Raw genomic sequence first — 24754 nt, 5'->3', positions numbered from 1 at the left:
AATGACTACAGACGTGTCAGGTACCAGGTTCAACCCCCAGCACCAAAAACATATTAACTGATGGCTAATTTACATTTTTCTCTAGCTGAATTAACAGTTTAAAAAATATGTATCGAGCTAAGCACTGCGGCAAAAGTCTTTAATTTTATCACTTGGGAAGGAGAGTCAGGATGATCACAAGTCCAAAGCTGCCCAGGCAAAACAGAAAGTTTTATAGCAGATAGGACTACACAGCCAGACAGCCTCAAAACAGAAAACAGAAGAAAGGGGAAGAAAGAACATCCTATGCAAGAGACTGTCATTTCACAAAAATGCTGGTCATTAAAGTCACGTGACCAGAGTGATTCCGTGGAGCTCTGGCTCAAACAGAATGATGTAGAGACCAACAGCTTCTGACTCGTATCTAGTACCGTTTTCTTCTATTTAGGAGGTCATACAGTTGTCCACAGTAGATCTCATAGAAGCTGATCCACACAAAGAGGTTCCTTTTTGGCTGGGATACTTTCAGCTGCCTGAAGATATCTTTGGCGGCCAGAGCATATAATCCTGGGTTTTGATGAGTTCCTATCATGGTATAGGTTTTCCCAGCACCTGTTTGTCCATATGCAAAGCAAGTGGCATTGCCTCTGGGAAAAGAATAATTAGAATTACTTATAAATATTTAAAGAAGTGATAATTTACATAGAGACATTTAATGATGTCAGGAAGAAATAGAATCCTTGAAGAAATCTAGCATATAATTAAGAAGTCTTATATATATATATATTTTTTTTTGGTTTTTCGAGACAGGGTTTCTCTGTGGCTTTGGAGCCTGTCCTAGAACTAGCTCTTGTAGACCAGGCTGGTCTCGAACTCACAGAGATCCACCTGCCTCTGCCTCCCGAGTGCTGGGATTAAAGGCGTGCGCCACCATCGCCCGGCCCTAAGAAGTCTTATATTATGAAAACACAAAAAGTAAAAACATCCTCAAACCGAGGTATGTTTTCTTAAAGGAATTATTTTACAGAACTGATAATACTATATAAGATAATTATTGAATATAAGGTAATAAGGACTTTGAACATCACTTGAGCTAGAGATACAGCTAAGTTGGTAGAATGCTTGCCTTGCACATAGGAAGCCATGAGTTTGATTCCCAGCATGACACACGCACACGCATACACACACACACACACACACACACACACACACACAGCAACAAACACCAACTTTCTATTCTACATAAGATGCTTAGATGTATCCTAAAGACTCTTCTTTTCTTTCCTTTTGTATTTTGTGCTTTTCTTTTGTTGTTTTGTGACATTTATTACCGTAATCCAGGCTGGCCTAGAGCTCTTGGAGTTCACCCCATAGACCAGGCTGACCTTGAACCTGTTTTTTTCCACCTTAGCTAAGAGATTCCAAAGTTCAAGCTAATTACAACCACTTACATATTTATTCTGAAAATACTGACAAAATTAAACTACTGAGAGCTTCTACTTTCCTAGGAAACTGAGAAACAGTATCTCCAGTGTAAAGGAAATTTTGTTGCAAATTTCTCAATGTTTGGTAAATCTACGTTACAACATAAATTCATATTTAATTCAAAAGAACTAGAAAAGCATCCATGTATTAGTAAAGGAACACAGCTTATGAAACAGAAAACTAAAAGTAAGAGAAGGAATAAATCTGTCTCACCCACTGAACACATGCTGAATGAGCGGGTGAGCAGTCTTCAGGTACACATCTCGATTGGTGCATGCCTCACCAAAGACTTCATCAAAATAAAAAACATGCTGAAAAATAAATGAGTTTTATAGAAATACATTTGCATTTCACCACCATTCTATGAACACATGGGAAAAAGCTAAACATATTTCTTTTTTTAAAAAAGTTTATGTATTTATTATGTATACAATTATGCCTACAGGACAGAAGAGGGCACCAGATCTCATTACAGATGGCTGTGAGCCACCATATGGTTGCTGGGAATTGAACTCAGGACCTCTAGAAGAGCAGCCAGTGCTCTTAACCACTGAGCCATCTCTCCAGCCCCCAAAGCTAAACATATTTCTAAGCAATAGTAACTGACAAGTGCAGAGAAATGAATAACCAGTAACTGTTAAATGACAATGCCTTTGCTTTCCACCTGTCCTTATACGTTCTTACAGTGTAATAACTAAACAGCTTTTGTTCTCTCTTAAGGAATGTAAACTGATAAACGTAAGAGTGAGTCAATCCTCTTGGGTCTAGGAGAGGAAATGAATTCTATAAGGATTATCTAACAGACTAGGCAACATCAATATATATGAAAATTTGTGTGAATTCTAGAGATAATTTTCTTCTGTAGGTTACAAAGCTTAATATGTAGTTCACAAACATTCACTGTTAGCTGATGGATGGATACTGTAGCAGGAGTGTGCAGGAGCCCAAAGATAAAGACATTATTCCACCCCACTCCTGAAGGTGCAGATCTATACAAATACACAGATGACCTATCTGATAGCAAAACTTTAAGAGATGGTTTGGGTGAGAAAAATGAACATGCATCCTGATAGTTACTGTATTTGCCCCATCTTCAGTGTCTCCTGATGCTCTTGAGTTGGATTATTAAGTATTTAGCTATAGGGAAAGTCACAATTTTTGTTTCAATGGATCTGTTTGATTATTTTTATTATTATTTGAGACAGGGTTTTATATGTCCCAACTGACTTTGAAGCTATAAGCCAAGGATGACCTTGAACTTCTTATTCTCCTGTCTCTGTCTTCCAAGTGCTAGAATTACATGACTGTACTACCTTGCCTGATTTATGTGGTGCTGTGGATTAAACCCAAGATTTCATGCATGCCAAGCAAGCTCTACCAACTCTACCAACAAAGCTGTATTTCAAGCCCTATTTTCATTTTAATAACAACTTTTGAGCAGCTATAGAAAAACTGAACATAAAGCAGAATTTCTATATATGCCTTTCTTCAAGTTCCTTCTATTAAAATCTTGCCCACTAGAGGAGGGCGGGTATAATTCAATGGGAAACATTTCTCTCACTGGGAAAGCTATTATGAAAAGGACTACTGAGACTGGTTGGGGTGGTACGAGAGATGGAGATGGGAGGAGGAAGGAAGAGAGTGTCAGAGAAGCATCAGCAAAAGGTCCAAGAAAGAAAGCATAAACAATGAGCTGCTTAGTTATGTTTAGGAACAGGGAATTTCAATATGACCAAACTCAGGACCCTGGTAAGCAGAAGAGTGACTTAGACTATGTGGTAGGGGTCTTGAGACTTCAGCCTTAAAGGAATTAGCAGAAACAATGAGGATAAATTAAAGAATTCTGCAAAAGAGAAGGATAATCTGAGCTACTTCCCTGGAAGACTAACCTGAGTTTACAATGTGACTAGATTGTGACTAGACTCCAGCCATTCGCTGGTGAAGTAAGAAGGTTCAAATTAGGTGAAAATAATGGGGAAATGAAAAAACTGGCAAAAAACCGGATATGACAGAAAGGGCTATAAATTAAAAAATCAGACTGATCTAGAAAAAGAAGAGACTTCATTACAGTGGGTCTGGAAAGCAATAATTCAATAACTATAGTTTTTGAATAACTTAGTAAGAAATCTTAGTAATTTCACACGGACTATAGCAGAACGACAGTACATACACGATGAGTGAGATTAAGGGCCTATCTTCTGCTACATCTTCAACCTGCTCTAATTATTTACTAGAGATAATTGTATAGATAGACCAGAAAACTGGCAAATTTAATGAGCTCACTCTACCCCAGGTTCAACTATCTTTTATGTACCATTACATTCCATTAGAATGAAGTGAGATCACTAGAGAAGAAGCTAGATCACAGAGCCATTTACAAGGTCATCAAACATTAGAAAGTGAGAGAATCCATCTACAGAATGGAAGAAAGATCTGGGCTGGGCTGGGGATGAAGTTCAGCTGGTAGTAGAATGCTAGCCTAACACGTGGAAAACCCTAGGGACATTCCCTCCCATGGAGTAAAAGCAGGGGCAGCTGCAGATGCTTATAATCCCAGCATTTAGGACTCGGAACCACAAAAATCAAGAGTTCAAGGTCACCTCAGGTACACACAACCAGCTCAAGACCGGCATAAGCCGTGTGTGTGTGTGTGTATGTGTTGGGGGTGGGTGGGAGTTGTATACATACATGTAAGTGTGCATACAGAGACCAGAGGAAGAGGACTTCAGGTGTCTTCACATATTACTCTTCTGCCTTGTGACAATTTCACACTGAACTAAAAGCTTGCCATTTCTAGACTGGCTGGCCAATGAGCTCCTGGCCAGCCTTGGTGGCACACACATTTAGTCCCAGCACTTGGGAGGCAGAGGCAGGTAGATCTTGTCAGTTCCAGGTCAGCCTGATCTATAGAGCGAGTTCCAGGACATCCAGGGCTGTATAGTGAGACCTGTCTTAACAAACACCAAAACCAAAATGAAACAAGAAACACAGGCCTTTTGCTGAGATGGTAAATCCTAGAGTCTCCATAGAGATTTATTTTACTAATGTAGATGAGTGTCTACTGTATGTGTGGGGGTGCTCATGGAAGCCAGAAGAGGGTGTCAGATCCCCTGGATCTGGACTTACAGACCACTGTGACCTGCCTGACACAGGTGCTGGGACTGAACTCAAATCCTCTGGAAGAGCAGTGAGTGTTCTTCCACCCAGCCAACTCCCTAGGGCCCTGTAAACATCATGACAGCACATGCTTGTAATCTCAGAACTTGAGTTGCCAAGGCAAGAGGATCACAAGTATACAGCCTGGGCAGCAGATCAGGCAGTGATACCTTCCCTCAATAAACATATAAAATATTTTTTAAAATTGGAAAGTAGGGCAGAGCTTGGATGCAACTCAGAGGTAAAGTATTTTCCTAGCACAGGTGAGGCCCTGAATTGAATTTCCAGTATTTGATGGGTGTGTATGTAGTGGCAGTGGGGGTGTAAAAGTAAAACAAAAAAGAAAAACAAAAAAAAACTTGGAAAGGAAAATAGTTTTCTGTGCTTGTATAAAATTTTTAATGAGGGGCTGGAGAGATGGCTCAGTGGTTAAGAGCACTGCCTGCTCTTCCAAAGGTCCTGAGTTCAATTCCCAGCAACCACATGGTGTAATGAGGTCTGGTGTCCTCTTCTGGCCTGCAGACATACAGACAGAATATTGTATACATAATAAATAAATAAATAAATATTAAAAAAATTTTTAATGAGTAAGTGGCAAACATACTTGATTTGAAATGATAGGATATTTAACTACGAATACAAATTTTCTGTTTTACTCCCTGAATAAGTTTCAAAATAAAACCTAAAGAATCTAGGATTACTTTCATTTAGAACCAAGTTCGATACAGACTTTCCTTTAAGGAAAAAAGAGAGGATGTAAGTCCTTCCAATATTTTTATATCATAGCGTTGACAGGTAAGGACTCTGACCTATGAGATCAAAGGTCCAAAGTTCAACAGCAGAGAAAATGCTATGAGATCTATGGATATTCAATAAATATTGATCAATGGCAATGACAAAGAAGTAAGGTTATTGTGTTTGGGGATAATGGAAAAATACAAAAGATAACATGATGCCTCCTGGAGGGAATTACTGTGACTGAAGCATCATTAAGGAAGTCTTGGGTAGATGGTGATTGGGCAGAGCGATTACTCTGGCTATAGTAGCCGTGGAACTAACTAGCCTTACAACTAATTTGTCATTTAGACTATCTTCAAAGTAAGTATCTCCCACTGAAACCTAATAGACTGTGCATTGATCAACAATCAATGAAGCTGTTAAAATGATTGGGTTGGCTGTACAGTGGCCTAGTAATTTATTGCCCATAGAAAGACTATTGGATTACTTGAAATGTCACTGTGAAACTCAATTTTTGGAAGAACAATGCAAGTTTGAAAGAAGGAGTTAAGTTTCAACAATTTGACTTGAGTGCTAAAGAATTTACTGCAATAGAACAGTGTCTCAGCAGACTAAGGTGAACTGTGAGCACATCCCATTAATCACCACATTCTTCTTGGTACCAGTCACTGGGTTTTGCGAGAGAACAAGAGGAAGAACCAGTGTTCAATATACATGTTTATGGAGGCAGATTCTTTTAAGAAGGCAATTCATAGTAATAGAAACCCTGAGTTACAAAATCCCACTGTGTATGTACAGGTGTATACACCTATGTGTGCATATGGAAAGGCCTGAGGTTGATATTGGGAGTCTGTCACTCTGAATCTCATGTTTTGAAAGAGATTATTTCCCTAAACCTGAGGCTCATCAATTAACTAGACCAGCCACAAAGCTGACCTCTTGTTTCTGTCTTCCAGTGCTGGGGCTACAATGCTCAACTTATTATGTGGGTACTGGGAGTCTGAACTCAGCTACTTATGCTTGTGCAGCCAGCACTGTAACCACGGAGCCAATTCCTTAGCCCCTACGATTCCAATATCTTAATATACTACAGATTATATAACTTTCCTTCATTTGTGGAGATCGCTGCTTCTCTATAAGAATTGGTGCAAGGGTACTTGCTAGCTTGGGATAAGTTCTTTTCAACACCAAACTTTTTATAGATAGTTTGAAATTTTTTATGTATCTGAACAGTATTTTATAAAACCCTTACATGTTAAATTTGAAAATATATCCCTAATAATATATTACCTATAGTGAAATACAAGACTCATACTCAAGAGCTGGACATAATGGTACTTGTCTGTAACAGCACTCAGGATGCTCCATCAGAAAAGTCATGAGTCCAAGGCCAGATTGGGCTAGTACAGCAAGTTTCAGGCTAGCCTGGACTACAGAGTCATAGCCTGTCCTCAACAAAACTCACACTCAGCGAGTGATAAACTGGCATTGAACATTGAGCAAGGAAAGCACATGCTGTGATTCCAGTATGCAGGAGACAAGGCAGGAGGATAGCTGTAAGTCCAAGTCTTGACTGGTGTGCCTAGCAAATTCTAGGCCAATCAGGACTGCATAATGAGATTTTGTTTAGAAAACAAACAAGCCAGGCAGTGGTGGCACATGCCTTTAAGCCCAGCACCGGGGAAGAAGAGGTAGGCAGATCTTTGTAAGTTAAAGCTACCCTGGGCTACATGGCAAGTTCCAGAACAGAACACAGTGAGATCCTAACTAAAAAACAGACAAACAGCAAAAGCAAGAAAAAAAAGTTAAAAAGAAAAAGAAAGGAAGGAAGAAAGAAAGAAACCAAAAGCAGCTGGGCAGTGCTGGCATACACCTTTATCCCAGCACTCAGGAGACAGAGACAGGTGCGTCTCTGTGAATTTGAGGCCAGCCTGGTCTACAGAGCAAGCTCCAGGACAGTCGGGGTTGTTACACAGAGAAACCTTGTCTTGAAAACAAAATAAAACAAACAAAAAAAAAAGAAACCAAAAAGTTCATATTGCATGATGTAGGGGAAAAAGGGGACCAAGTTTGTGACCATCACTCTCAGCAACTGATATCAATAACTACTTACTTAAACTCTTTTGATTCTCTCGTCTGTACCCTTGATTTTACTAAAATATAATTAAATTCACATAAATGGGCTGGAGAGATGGCACAGTGGCTAAGAGCACTGGCTTCTCTTCCAGAGGACCTGGGTTCAATTCCCAGCACCCACATGGCAGCTTACAGTTGTTTGTAATCTCACTTTCAGGGAACCCCAAAATCCTCACAAGGACAAATTTGCCTCACAAGTAGACAAAACGCTAGTGTTCATTAAGAAAGTTAAAAGCTGGGTGGTGATGGCACACGCCTTTAACCCCAGCAGATCGGAGGCAGAGACGGGTGGCTCTCCATGAGTTCAAGGCCAGCCTGGTCTACGACCAGCCAGGTATTCCAGGACAGGCTCAAAGCTATAGAAGTCCTGTCTTGACAAAGCAAAAATAATAATAATAATTAATTTAAAAAAACATGCTAAGTAAATACATGGTAGAGCTTCATTGCATATTACAGGAATTATGGTTTTTCAACTATGTATATCATAACCTCATTACATTTTTAAAGAATGAAGGCCCAAAGTATCAATAACTCAGAAAAGCAATCAAGAGCTGAGCACAGTGGCACACACCATTAATCCCAGCATTTGGGAGGCAGAGGCAGCTGGATCTCTTTGAGTTCTAGCCGAGGTGAGATGCTGTCTGAAAATAAATAAACAAACAAACATTATGAAAAAATCAATATCTGAACCAGAAACTGGATTTTAGAACGATCATTTAAACATAAAACTGGCAAACTTGATAATACTAGTTTGAACCACAATAAAAGATCCTACCTGCAGAATATATTGTGTGAGGTCAACTGCTTCTTTTTTTTCATGTACAAGCAGAGTTTCTTTATCTTCTACAGTAATAATATTAACTTCTCCACGACGAACTTCCCTTACACCTAACGGCCGTTTTCGAACACAAACTCTGATTTTCTCCATTTCGGTCCACGGATTCTCTGAAGTGATCTGTCTAACATGTTTACAAATAGACTTTAATTCTTAATAAAAGGATTAAATTACTTAAATGGTCAAAGTATTAGCACATTTTGAGTATATTTAACATAATTATTCTAGGGTTTTGTTTACTTGGTTTGTTGGTTTTGTTTTTAAGACAGGGTTTCACTTTGTAGCTCAAGCTGGTCTAGAACTTGCTATGTAGCCCAGGCTGGCCCTAACTTTCTACTCTAGCCCCCCAAGTGCTGGGACTACAGGCATGTACCACCAAACCCAAGTTCTGAGACAGGGCTTTGCTACTGTCGTGCAGGCTAGCTTAGAGCTTCTGCTTCTCTTGGCTCCACCTGAGGTGTGCTAGGATTAATAGGCCTACCAAGCTCATTCAAACAATTCAGCAAAGAGAAAAATTTTTACTGGCAAACCTCACTCTTACAATACAAAGAAAAAAAAAAGAAAGGAAGGAAGAAAGACAGAAGGAAAGAAAAAGAAAGGAGGAAGGAACAGGCTATTGACTAAACTTTAGCTCTAAGACTTGTACATGCATGCTAAGTAAGCACTCAATCAACTGAAAGACACCCCCAGACCCTACATTCCTCTTTAAAAAAAATTCTACTGGTTTACTAAGTAAATTCTACTGGTTTACTCGAATTAGGTGGTAGGTATCAATGTACTTTTCCTCCGAATCCTATTCCTCTGTCTGTCTGTCTGTCTGGTGTGTGTGTGTTGGGATGAGGAACACATGCACACATATGTGTGCACGCATACTGTGTGTGAAGAGGTCAGGGAACAATCTTATGTGTCCTTTCGCCTCAGGAACTGTCCACCTTGTTTTCTGAGGCAGATTTTTTACTTGATGTAGGGCAAGCATCAGGGATCCACCTGTCTCTACACTTCAGTGCTGGGATTACAAGCATGTACCACCATACTGGCTTTAACATGTGTGCTGGAGATAGAATTTGACCTATGCTTGCATGGCAAGCATTTTATCAACTGATATGAATTCATTCATTGCAATATAACCATGTATTTCTTCTCAGAACAGTTTTAAGACTGGTCATATCCACTACTTCCTCAATCTCCTATTCAATGCATTCTTTCAGCTAGCCCAGCACCTGAAGGACTATTCCTCGAGTCAGGGATAAAAACACTAATGAGGTTTATTTGCTGAGTTTCATGTGATAATGTATCTAAGAACCAATCACTTATAGAAACTTCTCTAAAACTAGGTTGTAAGAAAATAAGATCCAGGGGCTGAAGAGATGGCTCAGAGGCTAAGAACATTGCCTGCTCTTCCAGGCAGATCTCTGTGAGTTCAAGGACAGCCAAGACTGTTACACAGAGAAACCCCATCTTGAAAAACCAAAATAAATAAATAAAATGAAAAATTTAATTTTCTGAACCTTCCAACTGGCTGAAAAATTATTTTTTGTCAGGATTTAAATTAGTTTTACGACAAAGAAATTTTCCAATAAATTATAGTGCTTGATTTTAAGACATCTTAAAGCACGTTTTATTATTATTATTATTTTTTAAAAGATTTATTTATTTATTATGTATACAACATTCCTTCTATGTATGCTTGCATGTCAGAAGAGAGCACCAGATCTCATTATAGATGGCTGTGAGCCACCATGTGGTTGCTGGGAATTGAACTCAGGACCTCTGGAAGAGCAGTCAGTGCTCTTAACCTCTGAGCCATCTCTCCAGCCCCACGTTTTATTATTTTAATTAAGATATGAGACTAATGTATCATTTGAGGCATGAGACTTAATAAGTATATGGGGAATTTATTGTTCTCTCTTTTGCATATGTGCTTAATTTTTCACAACAAAAGAGAGAATATTTTAATCTATTATTTTGAAATCTATTCTACTTTTTGGTTTCATATTATTATCTGTTCCTTTATAAAATCTATTTTTTTTCACTTTATGTTTTACTCTAATCCATTATTTTAAAGAGGTTTTTTTGTCAAAATCTCTTTGATGTTAGCATTAGTAGCTTAATCACAGGAAGCTAATCAAAGAGGATGGAAAATGTTTAGACCTTTTCATTTTTGTTAGGTTTGAGACGGGTCTTGCAGTGTGGTCTGAGCATCCACAGTGCTAGGATTACACAACACTACTACGCCCAGCCAGTCATTTTTAGAGTTGTGCAGGAATTCTAGGGGAGTCACATGGTCTGTAATTTGTGGTTAAGTCAAAAGACAAAAATGAAAGTGTGTTCTTTCCTAGTGGGTATCTTCTGGTTCATTTGTTTTTGAGATAGGGCCTTTCTATGAGACCAAGGATGGCTGGAGCTCATCAGCCGTGTGTTTGTCTTGTGAGTGCTGGGCTTGCTGTGTGCCCCACGATGCCTGGTACAGATGGCTATGCTTGTCATCTCTTACCTTGCCCTCTAATATCTAAGAGCCTCCAGATATATTCATACCCTAGAGTCAGAGATCACAGCTATTACTTAATATTTACAGAATAAATGTAATGGCAATATTTAAACTAAAATATGCATTCTAAATCATGATGTGTTAAGTAGTTTTTGTTTGTTTTTTTTTAAAGATTTATTTATTTATTATGTATACAACATTCTGCCTCCATGTATGCCGGCACGCCAGAGGAGGGCACCAAACCTCATTACAGATGGTTGTGAGCCACCAGGTGGTTGCTGGGAATTGAATTCAGGACCTCTGGAAGAGCAGCCAGTGCTCTTAACCACTGAGCCATCTCTCCAGCCCCTGTTTGTTTGTTTTTTTCAAGACAGGCTTTCTCTGTGTTCTGGAACTCACTCTGTAGACCAGGCTGGCCTTGAATTCAGAGATCCTCCTGCCACTGCCTCCCAAGAGCTGGGATTAATGGCATATGCCACCATGCCCCGCGGAAAGTAGTAATTTTATAAGTAATTCTAATTTATATTTTTCTGTGTTGGTCAATAAGGCTAAAATAGTTAAAAAAAGCTTGTTATTTTATCTTTCATATTTACAACCTATAATTAAAGAAGAAAAATAGCTCTAAATCCTCTGTGCTCTGCTAGAACAAGTATCTCTATTTATTTATATATTTTGGTTTTCTTTTTTTAGACAGGGTTTCTCTGTAGCTTTGGAGCCTGTCCTGGAATTAGCTCTTGTAGACCAGGCTGGTCTCGAACTCACAAAAATCTGCCTGCCTCTGCCTCCCAAGTACTGGGATTAAAGGCATGTACCACCACCACCTGGCTTAAGTATCTCAAATTATTATAGGTATTTTCACCTATAAAACTAAGTCACCTTGGAGGGGGAGAGATGCACAGTGGTTAAGGGTACTGGCTACTCTTTCAGAGGACCCAGGTTCAATTCATTGCACCCATATGTGATTCAGCGTTATCTGTCTATAATTCCACTCCCAGGATATTTGACAATCTCTTCTGGCCTGCATGGGCACCAGACACACATGTAGTGTAAAGTCATACATGCCGGCAAAACATTTGTAAACATAAAATAAAAAATTTAAAAACCTAAATTTCCTAGTTTTGGAGAATGAAAGAACTGATCATGAAGTACTCTGGCACTTTAACAAATATAAGACCAGATGTAAAGACTTTATCTTCCCACAGGAAGTAGGGGTGCACATCTTTAATCCCAGCACTCAGGGCAGAGACAGGATCTCTGTGAGTTCGAGGCCAGCCTGGTCTACAGAGTGAGTTCCAGGACTACATAGAGAAACCCTGTATTCAGAAAGAAAGAAAGAAAGAGAGGGAGGGAGGGAGGGAGGGAGGGAGGGAGGGAGGGAGGGAGGGAAGGAGGGAGGAAGGAAAGAAAGAGAAAGAATTTATTTTCCTGTAACTCATATACATTACTTTTATAATAACATAACAAGTAATATATTTTAGAAGAATATATTTTCTAGTATATCATTCTTAGCATTGGGGATTATTGAGTATTTCACCTTTCAGGGATCTTATTTAAAATTCTATCTTGAAGAACTAGGTGAAAATAGCTTACTGTCATTCTGATTCACAACCTCTGATTGCCATCAAAAGGTCTTACTTTTTGTAATCACCAAAAGAATCACCTGTTTCTCCAGGGCTGAATTTAAAAAAAAAATGCAGTCAAAATTAGGATCCTATTTCAATTGTGCAGATAACCTAAGTGCTCAAAGAACTACTTAATTTAACTACCTGCTCTTTGGCCTTAAGTAAACTGTAAATCATCTGGTTGGTATGAATTGGGTAATCTTAAAAAAAAAATCCTGCTGGATGGTGGTAGAGCACGCCTTTAATCCCAGCACTCAGAAAGCAGAGGCCAGCAGATCTCTGTCGGTTCAAGGCCAGCCTGGTTTACAGAGTGAGTTCCAGGACAGCTAGGGTTACACAGAGAAATCCTGTTTCAAAAGACAAACAAACAAATAAAACCCTGTGAATTGTGTGATTTTTCATTGTAGGCTAGTTAACTACTTCGCTTTCACGAATATACTGTGTGTATAGTCTGTGAGAGGATGGACAGCAGACCCTGGTAAGTAGCAGCTGTTTGTTTGACGTACATGAACAGTATCAGTTTTTTGCTTCGGGAAAGTTCCAGTTCCTCATTATTCTGTTTCTACCCACTTACTTCAATTATTAATGCAAACTTTGTTAACTATCATTCATATGGTACATTCATTTACTAGGAATAAAGAGTAATTGTACTGCTCTGTCATGAAGGAGAGATTTGTCTTTGCCTCTCCCAAAAATGTAAAAATAAATTATTACCTGACACAAGAATGAGGGATTCCATAGTTATACCCCGAAACATGAGAGACTCTTTGAATCACGGGAATATCACTGTTTCCTAGTTTTGGAGAAAAGTAACTTGATGAAAAGAGTGAAGTGTCAGTTTCTGTCCCCATGTGAGCACCAGCAGCCGAGGCATTAGGGGTTCTTATTTTTGTTTGGTCCTGGGAGTCATCAGGTAGCACGTGTGCCAGCACTTTCAGGTAAGTGGATTTCTGCTCCTCTACAGATAAGTCTGATAGGTTGCATGTTTCATTGCTGGCCGTCCTGGCTTTGCTATCAGCAGGAGAATCAAAATGCAGTTGTCTTCGGGGGCCAGATCTGAACTCCCGACGCTTGGTGTACATGTTGTTTGTTTGAAGAGGATTCTCCGGGCTACTGAGGGCTTTATCTTCCTCCTGCATAATCTTAATGATTTTGATAAGTTGGAAAAGACGTTTGCGGTCATTCATGTCATGGACTCCCAATTTGGAGTAGTCCTTCATTGTAACCTTCGCTAATTCATCTATTTTCTGAAGGCCAAGCGCAGTAAAATGAGGATAATACTGTGCAAGTTCAGCTTCACAAAGACATTCATATAACCAGGAGGCCATTTTTGTGACTAGATTTATATGAACTCTGAAGAAAAAGAGAAAAAGAAGTCATTTAAGATAGAGTAAACAGAATATATTCCTTTACAAATGAAAACATAAATATGCAGGGAAATGTTTCTCATCTCAGGTCTCCTAGGCATGTTTCCTCTGGAATGATTAATTAAACAGCAGAGTCTATAAGCAAAGCTGCTTTATAACAGCATATGAAGTAACAGTTGTAATTTGTTCATCTGTTTAATAATGTTTCCTAATTATATATATATATTTTCCTAATTATATTTTTAAGTAAATATATGGTCATGGATATAACATAAAGCACTTACTTATTGCTTGGGAATTCCTTCTAACTTTGCAGTGTCTGCTTAACAGGCAATACACTGCTGAAATCTTGTTCTCAACCACTGACTGTAGCAGGACTAATTTTAGATGTTCAACTCAACGTCAAGGCATGTTGCACAACTGTTTCCTAAGATTAATGAACAAAGGCTAAGAAGTCTTTCAGAATAGAAAGCAGAATAAAATAGTGACCACAAGGATAATTAACACAGCTCAGAGAAAACTGCATCTTTTATCTGCTGTGTATTGGTAAGCTAGAGAGAAGTAAAAACAACCAATTCAGAATCAACTCACTCAGTATTTCAGATAATTCTAAAAGGTGATCACAGATGTCAACTGAACAGAATATTAATCAAATAAATTTTTTCTAGGAAATTAACACTACAGTCACTTTGGACAACTATACAATAAAATACTTAAAATCAGAAATTTAATTAAACACTAACAGGTGATGTGGTACTAATACAAAATCTTTGTCTATTATAAGTCAGAATTCTAAGTACTTCTCAATTAACCCTGTTAATCAAGGTCAAGTTCCTAAGAATATAAAAAATAATTTTAAATTGCATTTTAAAATATTTAACCAATATTTTAAATGTGTGTGTGTGTGTGTGTGTGCTCGTGCGCACAATTATACTGCCAGAAAACGGTGTTGGATCCACTGGAGATGGAGTGCTAGAACTTGAAAATGAGTCCTCTGGAAAAATAGTACATATTGTCTCCTCAGCCTCTGTTTTGTTCATTTGGAAGAGGAGGGATTTCTCTGTGTAGCCTTGGCTATCCTGGAACTCGTACTATAGACCAGGTTGGCCTTGAACTCAGAGATCCCCCTGCCTCTACCTGCTGTTGTTTGTATAGCCTGTATAGCCTAGGCTGGTTTGGAGTTTGCTGTGCAGTCCAGGTTGGCCTCAAATTTGTGGTAATCCCCCCCAACACCTTACATTGTATCAAAACTAAACCACTAGGGCTGGAGAGATGGCTCAGTGATTAAGAGCATTGCCTGCTCTTCCAAAGGTCCTGAGTTCAATTCCTGGAAACCACATGGTGGCTCACAACCATCTGTAATGAGGTCTGGTGCCCTCTTCTGGCCTGCAGACATACACACAGACAGAATATTGTATACATAATAAATAAATAAATAAATAAATATTATAAAAATATTTAAAAAAACACAAAACTAAACCACTAATCCTCTTACTACTATTTTCTTCCTCCCTAGAATACCTGTCTTTGTCAGAAGGACACTGCAGTTTTCTATCACGATGGAGATAGGTCCTAATAGGGAATACATGGCACTCTGTGCCTCAGCAACCACTATAGCATCTAGTATTTACTGAGCATTTAATATATACCAGCCACTGTTCTGGGCATTGTATTTGTTCATTTCCATACAATCCTGTAAAGGAGGTAAGTGTGTAGCAAGTTCAATCACTTAATATTTCAGACACTCACTTTTTCAACTGTGAATTAGGAATACCATAGAAGCATTCTGAAAATCCAACATCTGAAATCCCAACACTGAGGCAAAGGGAATCATTGCAAGTTCAAGGCTAGCCTGGGATATATGAGACCCCATTTTTTGGTTTATTTGTTTAAAAACATATTTGGGACATAAGGAAGCAGCTCAGTCAGTAAAGTGTCTCATCAGCATGAAGACCTGAGTTTGATTCCCTTAAAAACAAAACAAAACAAAACAAAACAAGAAAACAGAAAAGAAGTGTGGTAGTGTTTGATTGTAATGTCAGCGCTGGGGAGGTGGAAACAGGAAGCTCTCTGGAACTCAATGGTCCACCAAACTGACTGAATCCCAAAGTTTCAGATTCAATAAATGATCCTCCCTGGTGATGGTGGAGGATCACCTTTAATCCCAGCACTCGGGAGGCAGAGACAGGTGGATCTCTATGAGCTCGAGGCCAGCCTGGTCTACAGAGCGAGTTCCAGGACAGGTTCCAAAGCTACAGAGAAACCCTGTCTCAAACAAAACAAAACAAAACAAAAACAGAACAAAACAAACGATCCTGTGCAAGATAGAGGTCTGTCTCAAGAAAGAGAAAAAGAAAAGTTGGAGAGCAGCTGAGGGAGACACTCGTTGACTTCATGTGTATGTGCACCTCCCTCCATCCCTCAAATATGTGTTTAGTAGTGTGGACCTGTAACCCAAGCACTTGGGAGGCTGAGATAGGACTGCCTTGAGTTTGAGGTAGGTCCTAGCAACAAAGTTACATAGAAAGTTTGAGGTCAATTTGGACTACATAATGACACCTTGCTTCAAGACATTGAAGGGAGAAGAAGGCAACAGAAATCTCTAAATTCTTCAGATTGAATATGGAAATACCCGTAAGGGTTGGGGATAGAGCTCAGTTTATATTATGCTTAATTAACATGCATAAAGTCCTAGGTTTGCTTCCAAGCACTGTCAAATTCTAGGCATGTTAACATGTACCTATAATTCCAGCACTTGGGGAGGTAGAGGCAGGCAGATCAGAAATTCAAGACATTCTTAGTTATAGAGCAAGTCTGAGGCCTGCCTGAGTGAAAGACAGACAAACAAGCCCAGCAAAATGACTGGGACATTCAGTGTTCCATAATTAATAAGCCTTGGCAGTTACTACCATTGCTATTGTTATTTCTGCATTTCTCCTATCTTCACCACCTAGCACAGGACCAAGAACAGAACTTATTCTACCTTCGGTGTTTTGGTTTAATCAAATTCTAAGCAGCTGCACTCTCTGCTTGGCTCAGCTTACCCATGGGAACAGGCTGTAAGTGCTATGCACAAGCTGTGCAAGATTCTGTATTTCGCACACCAATTCCCTTGATGCCATATCAAACATTTCTCAGTTCAACTCTGATAATCACAGCCTCCACTGCTTCTTAAGTAAATGAGACTAAAATATTAATTTTGAAACCCTTGTATAACCTATAATATGGGAAGAGAAAAATGTAAGAATAATTTGAACATGCATTAAACATGAATTGAAGTAGCCAGAGTCATGCATCTAATACAGTTGCAGCCATTCCACCTTTCTGGGCACTACGGAGAGCCTATGTTCCTTTGTTTTCAAACTCAACATGCTTCTCCGTAATTGTAGTCCATTTTACAAGGGTTTATCCCCTCCTTTAACTCCTGAAATATCAAAATCACTCTTGCAACTTCAAACAAAAAACATTTGAACTCTACTACTGAGCCACAGAAAAACAAAATAAACTCCCATATTTGGGGGACAGATATATTGACATTTTGCTCAGGTGATAATTTTACTTTACTGATCTACCTCTGTCAAAAAGACAAATGCAAAGGCTGTGGAGAGAATCAGCAGTAGAGTACACGCTTAGTGTGAGCAAAGCCCTGGGCTCTGGAGGCAACTGTTCAGAGGTTAAGAGTGAGTACTTTTCAGGCAATGAAGTTGAGAGGCCTGGAGTTCTGATCCTAGTCCCACATAACAAACTGGGCAACCTGTAAATGCCTATACTTCCAGTTCCAAGGCATTTGATGTCTTCTGGCCTCTGCTCACCACAGGTATATGCATCTATGCAAATACGCACATATATTACAATATGTGCACACAGAAGTCAACTATTACATAGCAAAAAGTTTTGGTAGCTAGGTCTTTCCTAATGTGATTTGTACATACCACTCACACAGATATATAAAAATAAATTTTTATAGTCAGGCGGTGGTGGTGCATACTTTTAATCCCAGCACTTGGGAGACAAAGGCAGGCGGATCTCTATGAGTTTGAGGCCAGCCTGGTTTACAGGGCTATTTCCAGGACAGCCAATGCTACACAAAGAAATCCTGTCTTGAAAAAAAAAAGCCAGTAGATAAATAAAAATAAATAAATTTTCATAAACAGATTCACTCCCCAGCAATTCTAACTCTAGAAATATCCTACAGCTACTCTGTACAAATATAAAAAGACAGCAGTACAAAGTCATTATATCACTATTGGTAATAGCAAAGGACGGAGACTGGTTAAATAAATTACTGTTGCCTTTCAAGGGAAATAACACCATGAACCAATTACAAAACTTAACTAAACTCTCCAATAGTTATTGAAGAAAAAGAAAGCTTTCCAATATATTGCTAAGTGAATAAAGCAAGGTACAGAATAGTTTATAAAGGCATCATTTATTAAAGAGAACGTTAATTGATCTAAAATAGAACCATATCATTGCTTTCAGGCATAAATGTCCTTGGCAGGTTGCATGAGTAATGACAGTCTTCTACAGGAAGGAAAATGGGTACTACCGGTGGGCAATCAAGAGAAGTAGCCTACTACAGCAAAAGTTGGTGGCCATTGTTTTTTCTATTGTGATCTGTATTTCACTGATGTCTCCAGTACCCAATAGGACTGAGAACACTGTTGTGCATGTGCTTAATTCTGAAACTATTTTTTAAAAATTTATGTGTTATTTTTCCTACATGTATATGTGTGCATCATGTGTGTGTTCCTGGTACCCTCAGAGGTCAAAAAAGGTCATTGGATCCCTAGAACTTGAGCGGGTCCTCCCAAGAGCAGCAAGGGCTCTTTAATTATTGAGGTATCTCTCCAGCTCAATTATACTATTATTAATTAATAAAAAATACAACATATTTCAGGGCTGGAGAGATGGCTCAGTAGGTAAAGTGCTTGTTGCATAAGCATGGAGATCTGAGTTTGGCTCTCCAGCACCCACATAAAACTAGATGTGAGAGAGCATGTCTGCAATACCTGGGGAACAGACAGAAGGATCCTCAGTGCTTGCTGGTCAACACTCTAAGTTCCAGTCTGTTTCAAAAAATGAGGTGGAAAGTTGGTAACATGATTCAGTGGGTAGCAGAGTTTGCTGTACAGCCTAACGCCTTGAGTTTGCTCTCCAGGGCCACACAGTGAGAGAAGAGCATCAATTCCAGTAAGTTATCCTCTAACTTCCACACATACACTCTGCAACACATGTCTACACAGAGAATAAATTAAAACATAATAAAAATATATACTAAAATGTAAAGGCAGAGAGCATTCGTATTTTAAGATGTTAAATAAGATAGATCTCTATTTTAAATACCTGTCAGTAAACCAAAGAGTACTAATACAGATTACTAAATTAGGAGGCAAAAATCCCCATCATCTAGTCCAGCTCTGCTAAGAACTTGAGAAGCAGATGTGATACATGGTCAAGTTATTTAACTAATAACGATGGGGCTTGGATCGTGTTTTGTCTTAGGTTTTCTGCAACATTAGGGACCAAAACAGAACCTTACAGGGCCTTATTAATGTTAGGCAAGCACTATAACATTGAGCTACCCTGCTGTCCTCTTAACTTTGTTTTGTTTGTTTTGAGATAGGGTTTCTCTGTGTAACAGCCCTTGCTGCTCCCAGGTTGGCCTTGAACTCACAGAGATCTGCCTGTCTCAGCCTCCTGAGTGCAGGAATTAAAGGTGTGCACCACCACCCAGCCTGACTTCTTATAGAAAGACAAAATCAGTCTGTTTCCAAGCATGGAGCTTAATACTAAAGAAATCACTGCTTATTTGAAATTCCAATTGAATTTTGTTTGGTCTAAATCTGGCTATCCTACATTAGAAGCAGCATCTACATTTCTAGCAAAATGTTCTGTCGGTGTTATTTAGCACATGTTTCATGCACATAGAATCAGAATATACACAAATGTCTGCGAGGACTGCAGCCTGATCCCCTTGCTGAGAGAGTCTCTCTTTAAATTAATCTAGGAGTTTCATTCATTGGTGATCAATACCTCTTACTTATTTCATTAGGAGCTGTAAATTGGTGATTTTCTGATCCTCTCCTTCTTTAGGAATTCTCCTTAGGAAACCTTTCTGGGGACTAGAGAGATGGCTCAGCAGTTCAGTATACTTGTGCTCTTGCAGAGAATTTGATTCAGTTCCTAGGGATAAACATGGTGCCACACAACTGACAATAACTCAGTTCCAGGGGATCCAATACCCTACTCTGGCCTCCAACAGACAATCACATAAGTGGTACACAGACATACATGCAAGCACTTAAACATACTCATAAAGATTTTAAAAAGAGCTAGGAGGTATTGGTGTATTCCTTTAATTCTAACACTTGGGAGTTTGAGGCCAGCCTGGTCTACAAAGGGAGTTCCAGGATAGCCAGGACTGTTACACAGAGAAACCCTGTCTCAAAAAAAAAAAAAAGAAAGAAAGAAAAAGAAAAACTTTCTGTCAACAACTAGGGCTGTCTGGTTACCTAAAATAGAATTTTTACATGAAGGCAAATATAAATGATTTTTTTCCTTTAAATTTTCAATTCATAAAGAATGTCCTACTTATTTTAAATGGTATCAGGTGACTTATTTCAGAATTTTAATGTTTTTTCATCAGATTCATGATTAATTCTAGCATTTTTTTATATTCCATGTTTTTCATTAAATTGCTTTAAGCCTTTGATAGCTTCATCATGCTAACCCGTCTTACCTGGAAATAAGCTTTCCTTCAGTGAACACATGGCTGTTATAATTAGCCACCCACAGTGCTAAATTCAGGTAAAGTTATGCACTTTCAGTTAAGTACAGAGAGCCTGAAGCTGGGGAAAGGAAAGAGTAAAGCTGACAATGCTTGTTCTTTGGAGACCTGCACAGTTCCAGACACCCACAACTATTCTAGGGCCACTGCTATTCACTTCACATGCTCAGTCATCTCTCCAGCCCCTCAATGCTAACTCCAAAAGTATAGCTGTGACTTCTAGAAATTTTATGAAGGAGTTTAAATTATTAAGAGAATACAGGATGAGACAAGGTGGTGGTGACACACACTTTTAATCCCAACCCCTGGAAGTCAGAGGCAGGCAGATCTCTGAACTGAGGCCAGCTTGGTCTGCAGAGTGAGTTCCAGGATAGACAGGGTTACGTGGAGAAACCCCATCTCAAAAGTACAAAACAAAACAAAGAAACAGACAAAAAAGAGAATATAGGATGAGAATTTTAAAAGCTAAATTGTCATTTTACTTATTATCTACCTCCTTACACACTGGAATTAAGAATTTACCATTAAGAGGGCTAAAGAGATAGATGGCTTAGTGATCTATCACTATTCTATTATAAGAACACTTATAGCTCTTGCAAAGGACCAGGGTTCAGTTCCCAGCACCCACATGGTGGCCCATGACTATGTGTAACTCTTTTCAATGCTTCCTCCTGGCCTCTAAAGGTATTTGCATTAAACGGTACACAGAAACTCACAGAGGCACACATATTTACACATAAATTACAAAAATAAATACTTTCTTTGTGTATTTTGAGACAGATTCTCTATGCAGTCCTGGCTGTCCTAGACCTTGCTATGAAGACCATGTTGGCCTCTTCTGCTGAAATTAAAGGTGTACACCACCACAATTGGCCTAAGAAGTTGTTTTTAAAAAGATTTATCATGAAGGCTGGGAAGATGGCCTAGTGAATAAAGTCCTCTTGCCCCATAAGCTTAAGTTTAAACCAGAGTTCAGATCCCCAGGATCCATTTAGAAGTTGGATAGGTAGGGAGGGAGCTGGAGAGATTGCTTAGAGGGTAAGAGCACTGGCTGCTCTTCCAGAGTTCCTAAAAGTTCAATTCCCAGCAACCACATCTGGTGCCCTCTTCTGGCATGCAGGCATATAGGCAGACAGAATACTGTATACATAAAGAAAGTTGGGTAGATATGTTAGCTGTCACTCAAGTACTTGGGAGACAAATCCAGGGACTCTCTAAGAGAAGCTGGTTTGCTCTTGCTAAGACTATCAATCAGCAAGCTCTCATTTCAGCTAAGAGACCTTGCCTCAATAAACATTGTGGAGAGTAATCTTCTGGCCTCCTCATGCACAGACACACATGTGCACACACATCTGCCCACACACAAGCACACTACATACATGCAATGACACAGAAATTAAAGTTATCCATGAATAGTCTAATTACATTGTAACCCTAAGGATGTAAATGGAGTTCCTTGACATAAAGGAAAAAGGATCCATTAACCAATAAGATTCAAAACAATTGGTTAAGTATAATACAAGACAAAATTTTATTTTTTTATTTTTTTTTGAGACAGGGTTTCTCTGTAGTTTTGGAGCCTGTCCTGGAACTCCCTTTGTAGATCAGGCTGGCCTCGAACTCACAGAGATCCACCTGCTTCTGCCTCCCGAGTGCTGGGATTAAAGGCGTGCGCCACCATCACCCGGCCACAAGACAAAATTTTTTGTTTGGTTGTTTTTCCGAGACAGAGTTTGTGTAACAGTTCTAGCTGTCCTAGCTGTCCTGGAAATTGCTCTGTAGACCAGGTTGGACTTGAACCAGAGATCTGCTTGCCTCTGCTGGGATTAAAGGTGTATGTCACCACCACCTGGTCTCATCCTGTATTCTCTATTTATAGTTTAAACTCCTTAGTAAAATTTCTAGAAGCCACAGCTATACTTTTAGAAATAAAACTGAGAGGCTGGAGAGATGGCCCAGCCTACAAGTCAAACTTTTAATAATGTAAATATTTTAGAAGATAGAGATGTTGGAGAGCAGCTTTAAACCCAGTCAGGCAGAAACATAAGGATCTCTGTGGATTCCAGGCCAGCCAAAGTTACATAGTAAAATCCTTCTTAAATAAATAAATAGATATTTAATTTTAAAAGGTTTATCTGATCTCAAACACCCTCCACAAAAAGTAGTTCAAAAAGATTCTAAGAAATAAGACAAATAGGTAAAAGAAGTTGGGCATCAAAGTTGATGACTGTTGATTTTGTTTAGGTCTCATACATTCACACTATACAGCAACAACAATTTTACTGCATCACTAGAACAATGACAACAAGTTATTTGTGCTGCTGTTCTTCCCTCTTGCACCTGCGGCAAAATTCCAAATAATCTATTTCTATGTTCTTTCTTATTGTACTATGAAACTGCCTCCAAATTTCTCTTCTGGCTTGTATATATGATAGCATATAACTCCATAAGCTATATGATAGCTCTATTCACCTGTGGAGCCACAATTAAGATACAGACCCACTACCCTCAAAAGACTTCAAATGCCTGTTTGCATGCCTTGCTTTCCTCTGCTCCTGGTGAAGACTACCACTGACCTACTTCCTGGCTTTATGTATTATTTATATTTCCTAAATTTTACCTAAGTAGAATTATAGTCTCTTGTATCTAATGTCTTTTGTTTACCATAATGATTTTGAGATTTATCTACAATGCTATCATTACCCTTTCCTTCTACTGGAAAGAAGAAAGATCCATGACGAACCAGTATGTTGGCCAGAGTAACAAGTGGTTTCCAAGACTGGAATTTAAGTCTTCTCATGTCTCACATTTGTTCTTTCCATTACCTCAGTCAGGCCCAGTCACTACCCCCTCAGCTGACCCCTAGTAAATGGAATAGCTCACAGCTGTCACTACCAGAAAAATGAACAGCAAAATAGTGAATTCCAGGGTGAGGGAGGATGATGGGCAGATTTTTTACATACTGGCTGTCCTAGTATTCCATAGCACAAATATGTGAAACTCTCCTTTGTGGCAAGCCTGGAGACTGCTAGCTCCCAGCTGTTGATCTAACAATCAGAAATAGTTTTGGTATGCCAGCAGCAAATTATCTCAAAGAAAAGGGGGTGGGGAGAGGGAAGAAAATACTTAGGAATAAATTTAACCAACCAAACAACCAAACAAAAAATCAAAGATCATGTTGGGCATGGTGTCAAACAACTTTTTTTTTTAAATATTTATTTATTTATTATGTATACAATATTCTGTCTGTGTGTATGACTGCAGGCCAGAAGAGGGCACCAGACCCCGTTACAGATGGTTGTGAGCCACCATGTGGTTGCTGGGAATTGAACTCAGGACCTTTGGAAGAGCAGGCAATGCTCTTAACCTCTGAGCCATCTCTCCAGCTCCCGGTGTCAAACAACTTTAACCCCAGCATTCTAGGGACAGAGACAGTAGGATTTCTGTGAGTTCCAGTTTCAGGTCAGTGCCTGGTTTACATGTCAAGTTCCAGGATAGCCAGGATTACATAGAAAAACTTGTCTAAAAGAGAGAGAGAGAAGGAAAAAAGAAAGAGGAAGGAAGGAAGGAAGGAAGGAAGGAAGGAAGGAAGGAAGGAAATAAGGGAAGATCTCAGCAATGAAAACTACTAAAACATTGATGAAAGATCACTAAAATTGTAAAGACTTTTCATGAACTTCTCAGAAAAATCAACACTGTTAAAACATATAACCCAAAGCAAAGATTCGATACCAAAATAAAGAAATAAATCCCAATAAAAAACACCAAGGCCAGATTGGCTTCAGACTAAAAATCCTTCTGTTAGAAATAAGTTTGGGGTTGCAAATAAAGGCCACCACACCAACTGAAGTGTCTGGACAAAGCAAAACTTTACTCTGGATCAAGAGGATGCACTGCTTGTGTGTGTGTGTGTGTGTGTGTGTGTGTGTGTGTGTGTGTGTGTGTGTGAGAGAGAGAGAGAGAGAGAGAGAGAGAGAGAGAGAGAGAGAGAGAGAGAGAGAGCATGCACACAGGGCAGGAAGAACACCTAGTTTATTTGTTTTGTTTTTTGAGACAGGGTTTCTCTGGCTATCCTGGAACTTGCACTGTAGACCAGACTGATCTCCCAATCATAGAGATCATGTCTCTGCCTCCCCAGTGCTGGGATTAAAGGTGTGC

The 24754-nt window shown here is 39.1% G+C and overlaps 1 protein-coding gene across 1 annotated transcript in view; it reads right to left on the bottom strand.

The window, feature by feature from the left end:
- Positions 1 to 24754, bottom strand: part of Kif24 (kinesin family member 24) — a 56424-nt gene that overhangs the window by 23447 nt on the left and 8223 nt on the right. The window contains exons 2-5 of the mRNA XM_075967482.1: positions 13154 to 13792; positions 8270 to 8453; positions 1678 to 1775; positions 411 to 626 (exon numbers count right to left, since the gene is read on the bottom strand). Coding sequence (XP_075823597.1) covers positions 411 to 626; positions 1678 to 1775; positions 8270 to 8453; positions 13154 to 13767 — 1112 coding nt within the window. The 5' untranslated portion in view covers positions 13768 to 13792. The remainder of the gene's footprint in view (positions 1 to 410; positions 627 to 1677; positions 1776 to 8269; positions 8454 to 13153; positions 13793 to 24754) is intronic.

This window comes from Microtus pennsylvanicus, chromosome 3 (assembly GCF_037038515.1).
Source record: "Microtus pennsylvanicus isolate mMicPen1 chromosome 3, mMicPen1.hap1, whole genome shotgun sequence".
Taxonomy (NCBI): domain Eukaryota; kingdom Metazoa; phylum Chordata; class Mammalia; order Rodentia; family Cricetidae; genus Microtus; species Microtus pennsylvanicus.
The sequence above is the reverse complement of the archived record's forward strand: the minus strand, read 5'-3'. Positions and strand labels throughout refer to the sequence as shown.